This window comes from Vitis vinifera, chromosome 16, assembly GCF_030704535.1.
Source record: "Vitis vinifera cultivar Pinot Noir 40024 chromosome 16, ASM3070453v1".
NCBI classification, from domain to species: Eukaryota; Viridiplantae; Streptophyta; class Magnoliopsida; order Vitales; family Vitaceae; genus Vitis; species Vitis vinifera.
In genome coordinates, this window is record NC_081820.1 from 827,268 (window position 1) to 844,302 (window position 17,035).

General features: G+C 34.0%; 1 protein-coding gene across 1 annotated transcript; it reads right to left on the bottom strand.

The window, feature by feature from the left end:
* Positions 1-2,049: 2,049 nt before the first annotated feature.
* LOC100251111 (alanine--tRNA ligase) lies at positions 2,050-15,664 on the bottom strand. The gene is made up of 23 exons (XM_010663775.3): positions 15,382-15,664; positions 13,731-13,969; positions 13,175-13,315; positions 11,811-11,957; positions 11,390-11,542; positions 10,108-10,237; positions 9,509-9,605; positions 9,182-9,302; positions 8,837-8,896; positions 7,819-7,869; positions 7,646-7,741; positions 7,345-7,446; positions 6,543-6,665; positions 4,995-5,138; positions 4,828-4,899; positions 4,656-4,731; positions 4,441-4,583; positions 4,213-4,321; positions 3,941-4,128; positions 3,320-3,409; positions 3,022-3,204; positions 2,742-2,921; positions 2,050-2,324 (listed from the first exon to the last, which is right to left on the bottom strand). Exons 1-23 carry the CDS (start codon positions 15,530-15,532, stop codon positions 2,253-2,255), a joined length of 2,868 nt encoding a protein of 955 aa, XP_010662077.1. The 5' UTR covers positions 15,533-15,664; the 3' UTR covers positions 2,050-2,252.
* Between the last annotated feature and the right edge of the window lie 1,371 nt (positions 15,665-17,035).

Sequence of the window (17,035 nt, forward strand, 5' to 3'; positions counted from 1 at the left end):
GTCATATTCTTTAGTTAAACTATATTTGTACATCCAAAGATTGCAGATGTATTTTTAACATAGACTATGAAGTGATCCATTAAAAAAATTATTAAAAAGGTCATAAAATTATTATATATTGCAATATCTACCCAAAGGACAGTTCTATTATATATATATATATATATTGTTTTTCTAAATTATTTGTTTGAATCTAACTATATTTTTACTTATATCTTATCAAGTTTAATCATAAAAATTAAGTACGATATTCTATGTTACAATACAATCCTCATTGAACCAAACAAACCCTCACACCAGAGTTAGAGGATTTTTCTTTAAACCTTTGGATAGTGTCTTGAGTTTTATTAGTATTTAATTTATTCTCAATTTGCTTATAACTAACTTTTTGGATTAAGAAGTTAAAATGGCTATCCTTAGCCTCAATTCTTTTAGAAATGGTGGTGGATCTTAATCATTAATATTTCTCTCATTAGGGGATGAGCAAATCCAAGAAGAAAATCCTAGATGGTTGTCTACTCTAGAGTATTTATTCTTAAGTTTTGGAATAATGTTTTAAAGCATTTAAGTTTAAGGGTTGAAGAGTTGAAGAAGTATCCGTTTGGTAATTCTATTTTTAAAAAGTTTTTATTAAAATAATTATGACATTTTTAAATTTTTAATTAAATATAAATCCAAACCATAAGTTACATTAGGAAGTGAAAGCTATTAGCATTTGACAAACTCTCGAGTTTAAATATATGCACTATCACTTTTATCACTATTTTACTATAGTGCAAGAGGTAATTCAATTTTAAAAAAAACTTATGTATTTTCAAATTATATATAAAAAATTAAAAATAAGTTAAATGAATTTGAAATATTTTTTCTTCTAAATATTTTTTTTTTTTTTTTTTTACTTTTCCTCTATATTTTCTTTTACTTGTATTTTTCACTGATCAAGCATAGCATAAAGGTAGCATAAAGGAGAAGTTTATTAACATCCAACTTGCCACTCAGCAACAAGGTAGATTGGCAATAAAAGTGGAATAATATTAGGTCTTCTCTCCAATCCAACACATTCTTTTCATAATCACATTTTACAAATCAGAGTAAAGGGTTTGCCTCCATTACCAACTACAAAAGAAGAGGTTTTGATATCACAAAAGCATGCAAGGTTGTCTAATTCTATATACAGATCTTGTAAATCTTATGATTTATTCATTGTAGACTACATATTCAATCAGTTTTTCGCAAATCTGGAAACACCCAGAATCAAAAGATCATTCTAACACAGAATAATCCATAGCATATACTCATGGTTGAATAGTAGAAGGCAAGCTACAAGTAATCCAAGAAAAATGGGAGCAAGTTCTAATGCAGTTTCATCCCTTTAGGGAGCCTACTTGAAGGAACAACAATTCCTGGATCAAGAGAAGGAAGACAATGAGATGGGGTTGGGCAACAGAGCTCTACGTTTGTGACAAAACCTGACCCCAAGGCTTGAGTATATCATTAGATTTTGGGCATCAATGAGGAGATACATATCAAGCTAAATACTGAACTGGGGTTCCTTGAAGAAGGGGCTTAAAGAAAGTGATGGCATTAAATCAAGTGTGCAGAAAACTACAGACATTCTCTGATTGCTAAGGTAATCAACTCTTGTTAAGCTGTGGATGTAGAACTCCATCTCCTACAACCAAAAGGGTGGAGGGTGAGATGAGGTGCAGCGTAGTCTGGTCAAATCTGTTCTGGGTGCAGAGGGCCATATTTTCTACTCTTTTTTAAGTCCTAGCAGCTCTTCCTTCTAATTCACTGCCGGAATCCATCAGAGCTCAAATAACCCCAGTCCACTCTAGCTTCCAACTCTCTTCAGCATTCAGCTTGGCAAAACCCCGCTCTAGCACTACTCTTAGAACACAGTGTTCCAACTTAGAAATATGTAGTAGACCTTGTCTCCTAAGGTCATCGCCAACCTTTCACGTTGTTTCTGCCTCAGAGACCACTCACATATCACAAGAAGATAAGAAAATGGGATATCAAGTAGAGTTACTTCTAAGGGAGATAAAATTTAAAACTAGAAAATCAAGTCCACCTTCTTTCATATAAATACCTATATTTGGCATCCCATTTAAAAAAAAAAAAAAAAAAAAATCAGTCCAATTTTTTCCTTTCACTTGCTATTTTCACATTTCAAAGTAACTAAGAAAATCAGCTGCATACCATCAAACAGCTTTGCATTGCATTGTACCTAAAAACTGCAGTGCCATCTATCAACTCAGTTTCATTGATGCAAACTTTGTTGCCACATCCATGGCCTCCTTCACGAGTGATGCATCTGTTCCCTGGAATCAATCAATCATTCAAAGCTCAGATTAACAAACAATATCAAATGTAGGTAAATCAAATAATTAACAGAGGGAGAGTTTTTAATTATGCAGAGTTTTTCTCATGCACCACTACAAAAACAGCAGTAATGTATACACATGATTCGAGCATAAACCCATCATGATTTGAAAATTTCTTCTCCCCCACCAGGTAGGTTTTAGGTTAAGAGTTAAACAGCGATTTGAATAATTATTAAACTCAACAGTCCAAACATTTTTCTCCTTCTGGAATTCAAGAATTTGGTTTAGACCACAAATAATTTGTTAGAATCCTAATATTGTACATTCCCAAATATAATTTGTAACCCACTTCGAGAAGAAGTGAGGTTAAGGATTAAGATCCAAGAACTCAAACAAAAGGACAAAATGGCTAACCTGGCCTTGAGCAAGACCACCTTTTCCTTTACCGCACCTCCCTTTTAGAGGCCCTAAAGCTGCTGTCAACCACTCAGATACCTCTAACTGCTTGAACTTCTCTCCATTCTCTGGTACTCCAGCATACACCACAGCCTTGTTTGTGGTCTCATCTGTGCTGAAAACCATAACAGATATTCCCTGTCCATACCAACATATAGATACAGTCGGTGAAAGTTTCCATACGCCAAACAAGATGCACATTTTGGGGGGAAAAAAAAGGCCAAAGTCAGCTAAGGACCTTCTGCTCAATGACTTTCAGAACTGCTTCACGAACTGCAGTGGTGTCCAACCCAACATCAACAAGAGAAATGCAGAAGGCCTTTCCATCTGAAGCAGCACCGTCTGCCATCTCAGTGGCAACCTTGACCGCTTTCTGTATATTTTCTTCAGCAATCTTCTTTTGCTCCTTTCTAACTTGATCCTGATGGAATAAGGTAATTTACCAAAGTGTAGCACATCCACATTGAGGGACTAAAAGAAAAGAGACATATTAAACCATAAAAAATAAGTGTTTTTGCTAATCCCAGCTGCAATACCTGAAGTAGTGAAATCTTGGTCCTGAGATCAGCTTTCTTGGGTGCGGGAATAGGTGCTGCATCTACACGACTTCTTAAAGAAGCTACTTTCTGTGAAAAGGAAAAGAAAATCCAACTGACAATAATAACAGAAAAGGCAAAACTTCCTGGGAATTTGAAATATGGTCCATGCAATAAAACCCACCAAATGACAATCCCTATAAGCTTCAATTCCAAGACATCAATTTCACCCAACATACAGTCCCGCCACAACATGACAAGGGTGTGGGTGTGGGATCCTTGTAAGATACTCGTATTTTGTTTCAAATAGCGACACTTGACTTTTTTCATTCTTAAAAATAGGGATAAAAGAGAAAATAGAGCAAGTTTTTTATCAAGAATATGTTATTTTTTGCTTATTGATTTTTTTTCTTTATTATGTCATATCCAAGTATCATGCAAATCATATTTCAGGTGGGTTCCCATATCCCAAAATTTGAGATGTGAAGGATCCAGACATCCAGACATGCACCAGCATCCAATACACATTTATATCTATATCTATGTAACATAGCTCTATTTGGTATCCATGAAAAGTTATGGGACAAATATTTCACATTCTGATAAGAATTCAGTAAAAACCTTTTCCAGCAAGCTTCCTTCTGCATCAGATGCAGCATCTACTTCCTGCTCAAGTGAAAATGCCAATTCCATAGCTTTAAAAGCGCTATCAGTTGTAACAGCAGTTATTCTTCGGATTCCCTTAGCAATTCCCTCTTCTGATAGAAGAGCAAATGCCTTAGCCTCTCGTGTATTTGATATATGGGTCCCTGAATATATCCATGAATAAGGTTCACTACAGAATTGAAATCAAGGCCCCAAGAAAAGGCACTCAAAAGTTACAAGAAATTAACCTCCACAAAGCTCTGCAGAAACTGATAGCCATTCTGCATTATCTGGATCAGCCAGGAGATCCTCCACTTTTCGACCAATTGTCACAACCCTAACTGGGTCAGGGTAGACCTAGAAACCAAGAAGTATAAAATATAGATTGCACTTTAGCATCAACTACAAACTAGAATGAACATTTATGTGTCTGAACCAAATTTAAATGATAATGTTAATGGCAGTGAGCAGCTTACTTCTCCAAAAACGGCTCGTAAACCATTAATACGTTTTGCATCAGCAAGGGTTGCCTCCTTCCCATATACATCTAATTCATCTTTGATCTGATCATTCACGATAGACTCAATTCTTCTCAAATGATCAGGATGTATGGGCTTACCTGTTCAATGTTCATATGCATTAAAAACAAAAATGAAGGTTTATAGACAAGTAAACTAAGAGTACTAATTACCATGGGAAAAATCAAATCGCAATTTTTCAGGAAGTACAATCGATCCCTTCTGATCAACATGATTGCCAAGTACTTCCTGCATTCATGTAAAAACAGTATTTAGAGAGCTAAACTGAACAAAGTAATTAAAGAACTAACAGATTTCCATGTAAGGAAATCATTTTGGACATACCCTCAGAGCAAAGTTCAACATATGGGTACAGGTATGGTTAGGTGCAATGAGCTTACGCCTGTCATAGTCAACCTGTTCAAGTCACATGATACTAGATACAGTCACAAACAAAACCAAAATCAAATGAACAAATCATAATCCAGGAAGATGATAACCATATAGTCTACCTTGCAAATTACTTTATCACCCACAGAGAATCTGCCAATCTCTCCAGTAACTGAACCAATATGAAGAACAAAACCTCCATAAATTTGAACATTGCAAACTTGAAATGATCCACAAGAGCCTTCAAGTGATCCAGTATCAAATATCTAAAACCACAAATGTCTGATGTCATATATACATTCAACGTATCAGTTGCAAGGTAACGATACAAAACAAGCACCTTCAGACAGATGAACTATGCTTTGTTTATGTTCAAACATGTCTCAGTTGCAAAATCCAAGCCATAGAGACTGCATGAGCACTTGCATATCTTCCTTCTTTAGCCAACCCCCCTATCATTTATAGAGATGCCAAATCCATGAGTATACTGCCAGATGACAATCTAACTGTTAAGGTATCCAATTTTGGAACTTCAGGTGCTGATTCCACTGGATCAAACTGTCATAAACACAAAAGTAATAGGGACACTCAGGTACCTGGACCCTCAGTATTTGATTATCGGAAATTTAATTGCCAAGAGTGATGTCTATAGTTTTGGAGTTGTCCTCATGGAGCTCTTAATGGGACTGAATTCTACTCCTAGTGGGAGGTGTATGAATGATCGAAATAGGAATATCATCCTTTAATACTTTCTCTCATCACTCAAGAAAAGCAATCATCTCTGACATTTTGAATGTTTACATTAACATTAATGATGAAGCTGAAAGGGAGCAGATGGAAGGTGCTATTGGGCTTGCAAAGAGATGTCTAAGTAGTTGTGTCATAGAAAGGCTTAATACAACTTAGTCCACAATGCATGATTTGAGATATTTCTTACACAATACATATTAAGAACTCAACACAAAAGGTTTAATACAACTTAGTCCATAATGCATGATTGTATTAAACCTTTTGTGGTGTGTTCTAAGTACGTATTGCATAAGAAATATCTACAATTATGCACTGTGGAATAAGTTGTATTAAGTCTTTCTATAACACTACTACTCAGACATCTCTTTGCAAGCCCAATAACACCTTCTGTCTGCTCCCTTTCAGCTTCATCATTAATCCTAATGCTAACATTCAAAATATCAGAAATGATTGCTTCTCAAGTGATGAGAGTAAGTAATGAATGATGATATTCCTATTTCAATCATCCATACATCTCCCACCAGGAGTTCAGTCCCATTAAGAGCACCATGAGGACAACTTCAAAGGTATAGACTTCACTCTTCTCAATTAAATTTCTGGTAATCTGATACTCAGGGGCCAGGTACCTGAGTGTCCCTGTTACCCTGTTACTTCTGTGTTTATGACAGTTTGATCCAGTGGAATCAGTACCAAAGTTCCAAAATCCGATACCTTAGTAGTAAGATTGTTATCTAGGACTAGGATTATCTTCATAGACTTGACATTTCTATGAATGATAGGGGGATCAGCTACAGAATGAAGATATGTAAGTGCTTGTGCAATCTCTACAGAAATGCTCAGCCAGTCTTTCCATGAGTTTTAATTTTTTAGAACAGTACAATAAATCAACCAATCCAAGCATGAGGTAGGGAGTACAAAACCTGACCACCTTGCTCAGCATAGAAACTTGTGGTTTCCAGAATGATACCAACTTCATCGCCAGCTGCAGCACTTTCCAAGAACTCAATACCAGTGTAGATGGCCTTTATCACACTTTCATGGTCCTGAAACAGTAAATGAATAATGAAAACATTAATTAAAAAAATGAAAGATGATGATTAATCTAATTCTGGAATATGAGGCAATGAACACCATGTAAGAAATTCTATCCAAGGCAAATGATGCAGGCACTCTCTTTCTTATGGAATAGATCCGAACATCCAAAATTATTTTCTAAATTCTTACGAACTATTAAATGTGGCTACATGTCTCAAATGCATCTTGGAGTTGTGTCTGTGACCATGTTCATCCCAGTATGGCTATAAAATGGAAATTCGTGCAAATATATAACCCCCAATGCATATTTCTTTACAAGTCAAAGAGTGCAATTCCTCTGGTATTCTATACCTATGAAATGTAGGGCATCTTCCCCCCAAAGATTGGTGTGTCTACTATATATTTCCCCAACATAGGTCTTCTCATGTGTCTAACAATAGCTCAGATATATCTTCCCTTGTTTACTTCATAAATGCACAAGAAAAATACATGCCTTTTTTTATGAATATATTAAACACATGCTCATGTGAATATAGTGATTTTACTATGTGTAGACATTAAGGATTTATCAAGTTCAACACCCAGGTCCATGTTAAAAAGTGGCAGTCGTGTCCACTTCCATGTCTACAATTAATATTCTAAACATCAATCTGCAAGTAAATCTGTTAAACAAGCTCATCCACCAACCTCGAACCATGTAAACTTGCTGATATCATCCGTTGCAGCAACCCCCATCTTGTGCAATGCTGCAGTAGCATCAGCATCCATGACTATAGCACCACCAGCTTTCTGCCAAGAATGATAATTAGGCATAAAATGAGATCAATATAAAGCATTTTCCCTATTCATTTTTCTTTCATAAAAGAATGTTGCCATTGCTCTTTTCAGTAATTCTTTTGTTTCCTGTGTTAATTTTCCTCTTCATTATCTTCATGTAAATAACCACACTATTAGAAAAGATAGGAAACACCAAGTAACAACCAACTACCTTATTCTGAGCATTCCTTGATCTCTCCCTTGCTTCATCCATGGCAATATTAAAACCCATAACATCCACCGTTAAACCTCTTTCTTCTGCCATCAACTGGTAGAAAACGAGTATTAGAATTTGAAGGCACATAGGAAAATATGTATAATCAAATGAAAAAGCAGTTCAAGTACCTGAGTCAGGTCTAGCGGGAATCCATACGTGTCCCACAAAACAAATGCTTCCTGAAACCAAGAGATTAATAGAGTCACAAATCCAGAAGCAGAGTTTTGTGTCAATTAATTCTACACAAACTGAAATATATTCTAAATCCATGACCATCATGGAACAGTGCAAAAGGTTGAGCAGCAGCATCTTCCCCCTCTAAGAAGTGGTGCTTCTAACATTGAAAGCTAGGTAAGGATTTTATTCTAAATTTCTCCACAATTTAAACAATTATGGGTGAAAAATAGACATCACTATGAGAAACTAAGAGCCATTATTCTCACTAATCCATACAGTTTAATATTTGACCACGATAGCCCAAGTAGCTTTGTTTCCATGGACGAGGCACTGTAGATAAAAATACTAAAAAAGATAGTACCATAATTAGAGACTTGAAAACAAGGCTGTCTGTTCTAGGAGGTGAAGAATGACACCAACTTTTCTTTATAGGTACCCTTTTAGAATGACACCACTTCTAAATGATTCCTTGCAGATTTTGGATGACCATACCAATAGTTTTCTGAATATGAATTAGGCCTTCCTTTCCTTCTGGGATTTCTTAGGAGCTTGTTCAAAGTCTTTGAGGGAGTCATAAAGATTCCATACTCTTTTTGCTTCTCGAGCCAAAAGAAGGAAGTAAAATATCATTTAATAAGGTAAGAAAAAGAAGAGAGAGAGAGAGAGAGAGAGAGAGATCTGAAGTCTTTTCAGGCTGAGAAAGTATAAATTCTTTTTGGTCCATTGCAGTTGCTATAGCAGGTGGGATAGCTTATTAGCCTGTCAATGAAGTTAGAACTGAGAAGCTATTTTTCGTGTCAAGTATGTATATCAAATTCTTTTTGGCCCACTTTAGTTGCACTAGAAGATTACAAAACAAGAGAAAATAAATGCATTCAGTTACAAAGAATGCAAGCATGGTTCTGTATATTAAAATCAAAAGACAAGAAGAAAAAAAAGGCAGGAAAACTAAAATAGATATGTGTATACCTGTCCACTCAATATCTTCCCTTGAACTTCCTGAGCAGCCTTCTTAAATTTCTCAATGCCCTGAACAGGCTCATGGTTAATCAACTTCATCTTAGAGACGTAAGCATTTGTTGGATATCCTCTAAGTACCCAACAACAAAAGTGAAGCCTATATTATTTATAATAGAGGAACAAAATACTTCAAATTGACAAGGCATATGTTTCAAAAATTGTTTGTAAACAAGTCCCATGAAAGAAACCAAAGAAAAACAAAAGAATGCAGAATTTTTTTTCATCAGAAACAAAAAGACTTAAATGTATGACTTTTACCAAAAAAAAGCCTTAGTCTAGAACCTTCATGCTTACCTTAATCAATGTCTTGCCAAAACTGGCTTCTTCTGCTGCAATTATGCCCCTGATGTGCATTTCATGTTGTTTTAGCTCTGGAAATACATCACCCATCACTTTCACCACAACACCGACAAGCCTAGATTCAGAACAAACATTAACAAAAGCTTATCACCAGCAATCTATAGAATTAGAAATTTGAAATTAAACATGTAGACTTAGATGTTCAAAAGGCCATTCAGTTTAAAGAGAATAAAAAAGGTACTTTAAAGAACAAGATAAACTTCAAAAGCAACCAATATAGTGAACGATCAAAACAAATGTAAGAACATTTGTAATTCATACCCATTGAAAAATCCTTCTTGAGCTTTTAGGACTTCACTTCCATACCGAACAGCTCGACGAAGAATACGTCTAAGAACATATTCACGACCCTCATTACCTACAAACAAGATTGATGTGATTTCCATCAGGAAAACAATTCCAAAGACATAATTATGCAGAAAAAGCACTATTTTTCACAAAACATTTCCATCCCGATCCCAATCCCCCATAAAAAAAATAGAATAAAAAAAAGGAACAGAACATAATCAGTTTAGATTTCAGTTTGTGCTGCCATATATGCATATATTTTAAGTTTCTTCTTAACAAGGAAGATACTTAAATTTATTTGCCCTTAACCAAATCAACAATGATTCCAACACTACTAATACAGGAAGCCAAATAGACTATACAAATCCCTTATATTACGCTTTACATGTCAACAAGCATGTGCAGCCTATATCAAAGACCAAAAGCCAGTATATACATATATATTACTGCACATATCAACAAGCATCCACAGCCTATATCAAACGCTAAAAAAGCTGATAATGACATCAAATTGATGATAGGAAAATCGAGAACTTGTCAACAACTGATGCCTTAAGTTTGCATTACCCCACCTGGACAAGAACCATCAGCAATGGCAAATGAAAGAGTTCTTATGTGGTCAGCGACAACCCTATATGCCATATCAACTTTGTCTACATCTTCTGTTCCAACTTTTCCAGAATACAGTGGTGCTCCAGTCGCCTACAAACAAACCAAGAAAGCAGAAGCATTAAAGAAGTATAATCTACAAAATATTTTATCGGATAGAATCTACAAAATAACCAAGGAAAAATGGCATCAAAATATTGGTGCAGCTATACTAAAGGACCAAAAATCAAATGCCACACAACCAAGGAGCACCAGACTGCACACTCAATAAGGGAGACTAACGAAGTTAAAAATATAGATAGTAGACCTATTTTGTCATGTCATTACAGAGTGCTACAACAATATGGTATTTCATAGGTTATAATAGAAATATTTGGATAAATAATTTAAAACATTAGGTAGACAAGTCATCAAATTCAAATTCATAGAAGACATAACCTTCATGACTCCACCACTGTTAAAGTCATCACCACAAGACCACTACTAACCTTCTTCACCAATCAAACATTGTCATTATGAGCCATTGACACTGTACCCACCACACAGGCACTGACACCACCTTACCATCACTGTCACTTTTTACCTTCAATTTTGCAACCACCACACTATGTTATCAGCACCACCACCAACACTATTCTGTTACCACTATCCCCACCACCACATCACACCATATAACCATCTTCATCTGTGGAACCACCATACACACCTTCATTGTTACATGTACCAGACAGATGCTACTACCACCTTTTTTAATGCCAAAACAGACATCACAGCCTCTGCCCTAAATTGACCAACACCAACTCCACCAAACAAGTTTGGTACTTTTGTAGGACACGAAAGGAGTTTTGGATAATCATTACCAAGTATGATTCTTTTCTTCAGAGCGTCTCTTTCTAAAAAAGATCGCAATACAAGCAGGTAGCAGACAACAAGATAAAACAAAACCTAGCAGATCCAGAGTTAAGCTAAAAGAATGATAGATGACATCAATATTGACTGTTTTCTAGTTCAATTTAAAGCATCAACTCCAGTAATTATGCAAGCAAAATCAGTATCAGGAACAATTTAAAATAACCTAGATGTCAGGTTAGAACCATCATCTTTGCCCATGTCAGTGACCATCATACAAATGATTGAACCATGAATAACCCAATTATGAAAAAAGTTAAATGACAACCAAAACAATTTTATTTCAAAAATACAAAAAATAAAAAAGCAAAAAGTTTATTGGTACATGCATCTTACCAAGTGGATAGCATCAAAGATGGGTAGGAACACATCAGTATCATAATTGCTCATCTTGTTCTGAAGAATAGAAGTTAATCTTTCAAAACCCATTCCAGTGTCAACATGTTTAGCAGGCAAAGGCTTTAGAGAACCATCACTTTCTCTATTAAACTGCAGAAGAGAAATCAAACATCAAAACCAAAAAGTTCATCAAACTGGAGGAATAGCCCATATGAAAACAACATCATTTTAGTCTTCATTTTGTGTTGCCATATGTGCCGGAGAAATATCAGCAGGGCATAGTTGCATTGCATTTCAAAGTTTTGGCTAATGTAATAAAGATACCAATTGTCGCTCCTTGAGCTTGCAATGTTAGATGACTCGTAACAGGGATAAAAGTTAGTTGATGAACAATAAGACATAACTACTAAAACAATACCTGAATAAATACAAGGTTCCATATCTCAATACAAGTAGGATCATCATTGTTAACCAACGATGTGGCATCTCGGTTACCAATCCTATCAAAATGTATTTCAGTGCAAGGACCACAAGGACCAGTATCACCCATCTCCCAGAAGTTGTCCTATTAAGAGTTGACGAAAAATGGAAAGTAATAAGATATAAAAGTTCAGTTTGCCATCTATAGCACATTAAAGAAAATATTAACATCCAAATGTGAAATAAACTAAGAAGGAATTGCGAGACCAATGCATGTTTCTTAACAATACCTGGAAATGGACAAAAAAGGGGTATGCAGGAGATATCACATTATAATACAATATTAAAAAAGGTCTGTTGTCAACATGTTGGGTGTAGGGCTCCATTAGAAAATCTTGGTTGTGAGAAAGGGCACATCTGTCACCATTGCTTGAATCATCAGCCTGGTCAGGGACCTTAATTGTACTTGTTTCCTAATATTTGTTTGCTTGTCCATATGTCCAATATCAAGTTTTTTTGCTGGTGAATATCCACTACCATGTGTGTTGTAGACATATGAACATTGTTAAGCATGCCATTTTAGTATCACCAATCCGAATTTATTTTTCTTATTTTGTTAACCATGCAGTACATGGTATTCACATTGTTTCGAGAAACCTGATTGGTTCTTGTTGTCCCAAAGTTAAAATTTGATAAATAATTCATTTCTACATGAGCACTTGTGTCATTTTGAATCTTTTCAGGTTATTTACCATTCAATTTCAGCATCCGTATTGTATTTCTTCATTTTTATGCCACTTGTTCCTTTTCTTTGACCTTGTTCTTGTTTCAATAATTTGCACCTTCGTTGAAACTAAATATTATAGGCATAATATTGATCAACATTAAGATGTCTGATCTAAACTTTTTCTTTATTTCCTTTTAGATAACAATAATATATAACAGAGTCTTGAAGTCATCTACATGCTTAATTCCCTAGTTTGTAACATAAGAAAAAAAAATCAACTTGACTAAAATCTGGGAAAAAAATGTTTTATGCTTCATTTACCAATAAAAGAAATACTTGAGTCTATTTGTTATAGATCACTCTCCCTTTTGAATTGTTGACATTAAAGGTCAAACCAAGTATATCCAAATACCCTCAACACCTAGAAATAGATTAAGTGTATATAAGAACAAGAACTTTTCTGTAAATATTCACTAAAAGTAATTTTTTCTAATATTCACAATACATTTCTCTTTATAGGAAAATGCAGACATGGTAATTCTAATAATCACAATACATATATCACCTAAAGTTATGGGATGCCATGCTGCATGAAATTTTAGAGGAAAAAAAAAAAGAATTGAATAAATGCATACTTTACAACCAAATGGAAGTACATGTCCAGGGGGCAAAAACTTGAGCCAAATATCTCGAGCTTCATCATCAGGAGCAAGGCCAAGTTGCTCATCACCACCAAAATAGGTGGCATAGAACCGGTCCGTTGGTAATTTGTACACCTGTTCATCAATGAGCAATTAAATGAAGGACTATAAGCTGAACAACAACCAGACATACAGGTGAAAATCTATCAGAAGGAGATATGGTCAACTCCAGAGATTACATTTCTAGAATTCAATCAACATATAAGAAATTTTTCCTCTCATAAAGTCCACATCCTCCCATTTTTTTGTCAACTACAATTTTTTTTTCAGTTTTTTATAAAGAATGTTAATTACAAATTGCAACATACCTCAAAAAAGGCAAAAGCTTACTTAGTTCCTTTATTGAGTCTCATTAACTTTATTGCATACTAGCTTTCTTTAAATTCTTAAGCAGTTATGTCGACATGATGCTTCACTCAACCATTCACAGGCCTAGGTAAACAAGCTAGTTAATACTGATTAAAACATTTTCCAACAGATATCCACTTGCCTCTGTAAGAAGCTCCCAAGCCCATTCAATGGCTTCTCTTTTAAAATAATCACCAAATGACCAATTGCCAAGCATCTCAAAGAAGGTATGGTGGTAAGTATCTTTCCCCACATCATCAAGATCATTGTGTTTTCCACCAGCTCGAATGCACTTTTGGGTGTTGCAAGCACGTGTGAGCTTACTCAAAGGAGTGTTTGGATCAGCAGTCCCTAAAAAGATTGGTTTGAACTGGTTCATACCTGTAAAATTAGAATATTTCCCTCTGAATGCTTGATTTTGCAATTATGCAACAAAGAAGTTCTAGAAAGAGAAACATTGATACAAATGTATAAAATATGGAAAAAGAACATAGAGACCGTTCTCAAATAGGCAAACTCAATTTCATGTTAGGGTTTCAAATACAAAAAACATGGTGTGAAACATCTAATATGAAGATTAAACAATGGCCTCAGTAAAAAATTTCCATGTATTTTATTTTAAAAATAAAAAAGAACGATCACCAAAATTATCAACCGTTACAAGTTAACAATAGAATTTTAAATAAATTAACAAAAATTTATCATGTCATAGTTCATATTTAAAAGAATAACCATATATATGAAATACGTTCTCATTTCCACATGCTGACCATACCTGTATCCTAACTTTTGTAGTTTCACACCTAGTCCTTTTTTTTCCAGATACAGAAAAAATATAGAAAACACTCTCATGATTCTGTTAATGTCGCACATCTGATGCTAAATTTTACAGTTCCACAATTTCAAATACAAACAAGTGTGATAGTATCCTCAGATGTAGTTTTGACTTCACTTCAAATGTCATATTTAATCATATTCAGGATTGTCCAATTCCTAAGAATGACCTATTTAATGTCACTGAATACAGGATCATACAATTACTATGGACCAAATGGAAGACCATGAAAAGTATAGCATATTCTAACTTTCTAGCATGGAAGTTCCTAATAATTCAGTGTTCATCTCTGTTCCATAGGTTTCCTGGAAGTGTATGAAGCCCCAACTTCTTCTCTTTTCCCACCTTTTCTAAGCTACCAAACAGAGCAAAAACAGTCAATTAAAGCTTCATCATTTTTTTCTTTTTTCTGTTTGTGTATCAAGACCCAAAATTTTTAACTTCTCTCAAGTTTTCCCACCATTCCTCAGCAACCAAACGGAGAAAAATTAGTCAAGCCAAGTTCCATCATTTCATCAACAACATCTAAACGAAAAAGACCCAAAATTGTCAGACTTTTTAAAATTTTCCTCAATTTATCAGCAACCAACCTTCCTGTATTTCAGAAAAACAAAAATCAAAAAGCAAAAAACCTTATCTTCCTTTTAAGGTTTCCCACCTTTTCTCAGCAACCAAGCAGAGCAAAAAAAAAAGTCAACCCAAATTCCATCATTTCATTAAGAACACAAAAAAAAAAAAAAAGACCCAACAATTTTCATCTTCTTTAAAGCCTTCCCATCTTCTCTTAGCAACCAATTCTGTGTGTAATTCAATAAACCCAAAACAAAACATAAACAAAAACAGAAAATATATATGAAAAAAGGATCCAAAACTTTTACATTTATAACTTTCCCAAACAACTTTCCGAGCAACCAAACAGAAATGGAAAGAAATAAAATAAAATAAAATAAAAACGAACCAGCATTGGCAAAGAGGAGAGTTGGGTCATTGAGAGGCACAACAGGGCTGGATACCCAGTTGACATGCTCCTTGGCTTCGAAGAAACTGATGAAGGTGTCTCTGACTTTGGCCGCCGGCCACTCCGTAACCGTCGGTGGGAGCTCCGGCATCGTTGGAATCAACCGGAGACGACTAAGACGACGAAGAAGAAGAATAATGAAAAAATGAAAAAGCTCTGAAAGGTCTAAGCCACTCTCAATATGATTCTTTTAAGTTATTAGTTATAAGTTATAACTGCCTCCCTCCATTTTTCTCTTTCCTTCTGTTCTCTTTTGACTTGAACGTTTTTATTTTTATTTTTATTTTTATTTTTTCATTATATTTCTTTTTAAAAAAATAATATTATTAAAAATATAATGGAAATGGTTAAAAAAATTCATAAAAAAAAAATTAAATAATTATTTTTAATAAAAAATACTAAAAAACAACTCAAATTTATTATCAAAAATAACTTATTTTAGGGAAAAAAATCTCAAAAAGCTTTTTTAACAAAAGTTTATTAATAAATTAGAAGATTATTTGCATGAACAATTTACAAAAAAAAAAACCCTTATTAATCATTTGCATAACATAATTTATATTTAATAAATTATATTTTTAAATAATAACCTTAAATTTTCTTAATATTGTCATTTTTTTTTTTATTAATATACATTTTGATATTTGGTTAATCGAGAAACTTTCTACGATCAAATCCTTAGGACTCTCTAGGGGAACCCAAAACATCAGGGTGTGATCGTCTGACAACAATCGATAAATTCAAGGTATCATCGAGGGTAAAATTAAAACCTAAGTTCACCCGACCAACTAGGTTACTTAGTATGTAATTGATTCTATTTTTAAAGTAAAAGTAGTTTTATTAAAGTCATTTAAATATAAATAATAAAAAAAAATTACTACAAAAGAATTGACAATAAATAAAAATAAAAATAATTTTACATTATTATATATAAAAAAAAATCAAACTAAAAGTATTATTAGTATTATTCTTTTGAATAAGATATGGGTAATAATATATTCTTCCCAAGTGGAGAATGTTTCACTTTTTTTATTCCTTTTCTAATGCTTGGGCATCAAGCTAGATTTAAGCCAAATAATAATCATATGAAATAAAATATTAAAAATTGAATTAAAATAATGAAGAAAATGATGAAGAGCAAATCAAGGAGTGAAAGTTGCACCCACCTTTCGAAAGTAAGCCCATGATCGAATGAGACCTTTTATTATATATTTATTTTTAGGCCAAAGATTCTAACCCTAGATGAATCTTATTCCACAAGGAAAGTTCCAAGTTCCTTCCAAAGAAAATTCTTCCCAATGTTTTGGGATTCATCCGAATCCATATCTGGTTAGTGACTCAACCATATTTAGAATGAAAAATTAGAAAATACCCTCATCCATGTTATTAAAATATGAAAAATATTTGTAATTTAATGATATTGATATTTAAAAAATAAAAAAATAAAAAAAGTTATATTTGATTATCATCCTTGGCAAAATTCAAATAATGTCCATAAAATTGCTCCAAAAGAAATCAAAATAATTATATATAATTATCTAAGCTTTATTTAATAGTGTCAATATCATTTTTTTTCTACTATTACTATTCACAT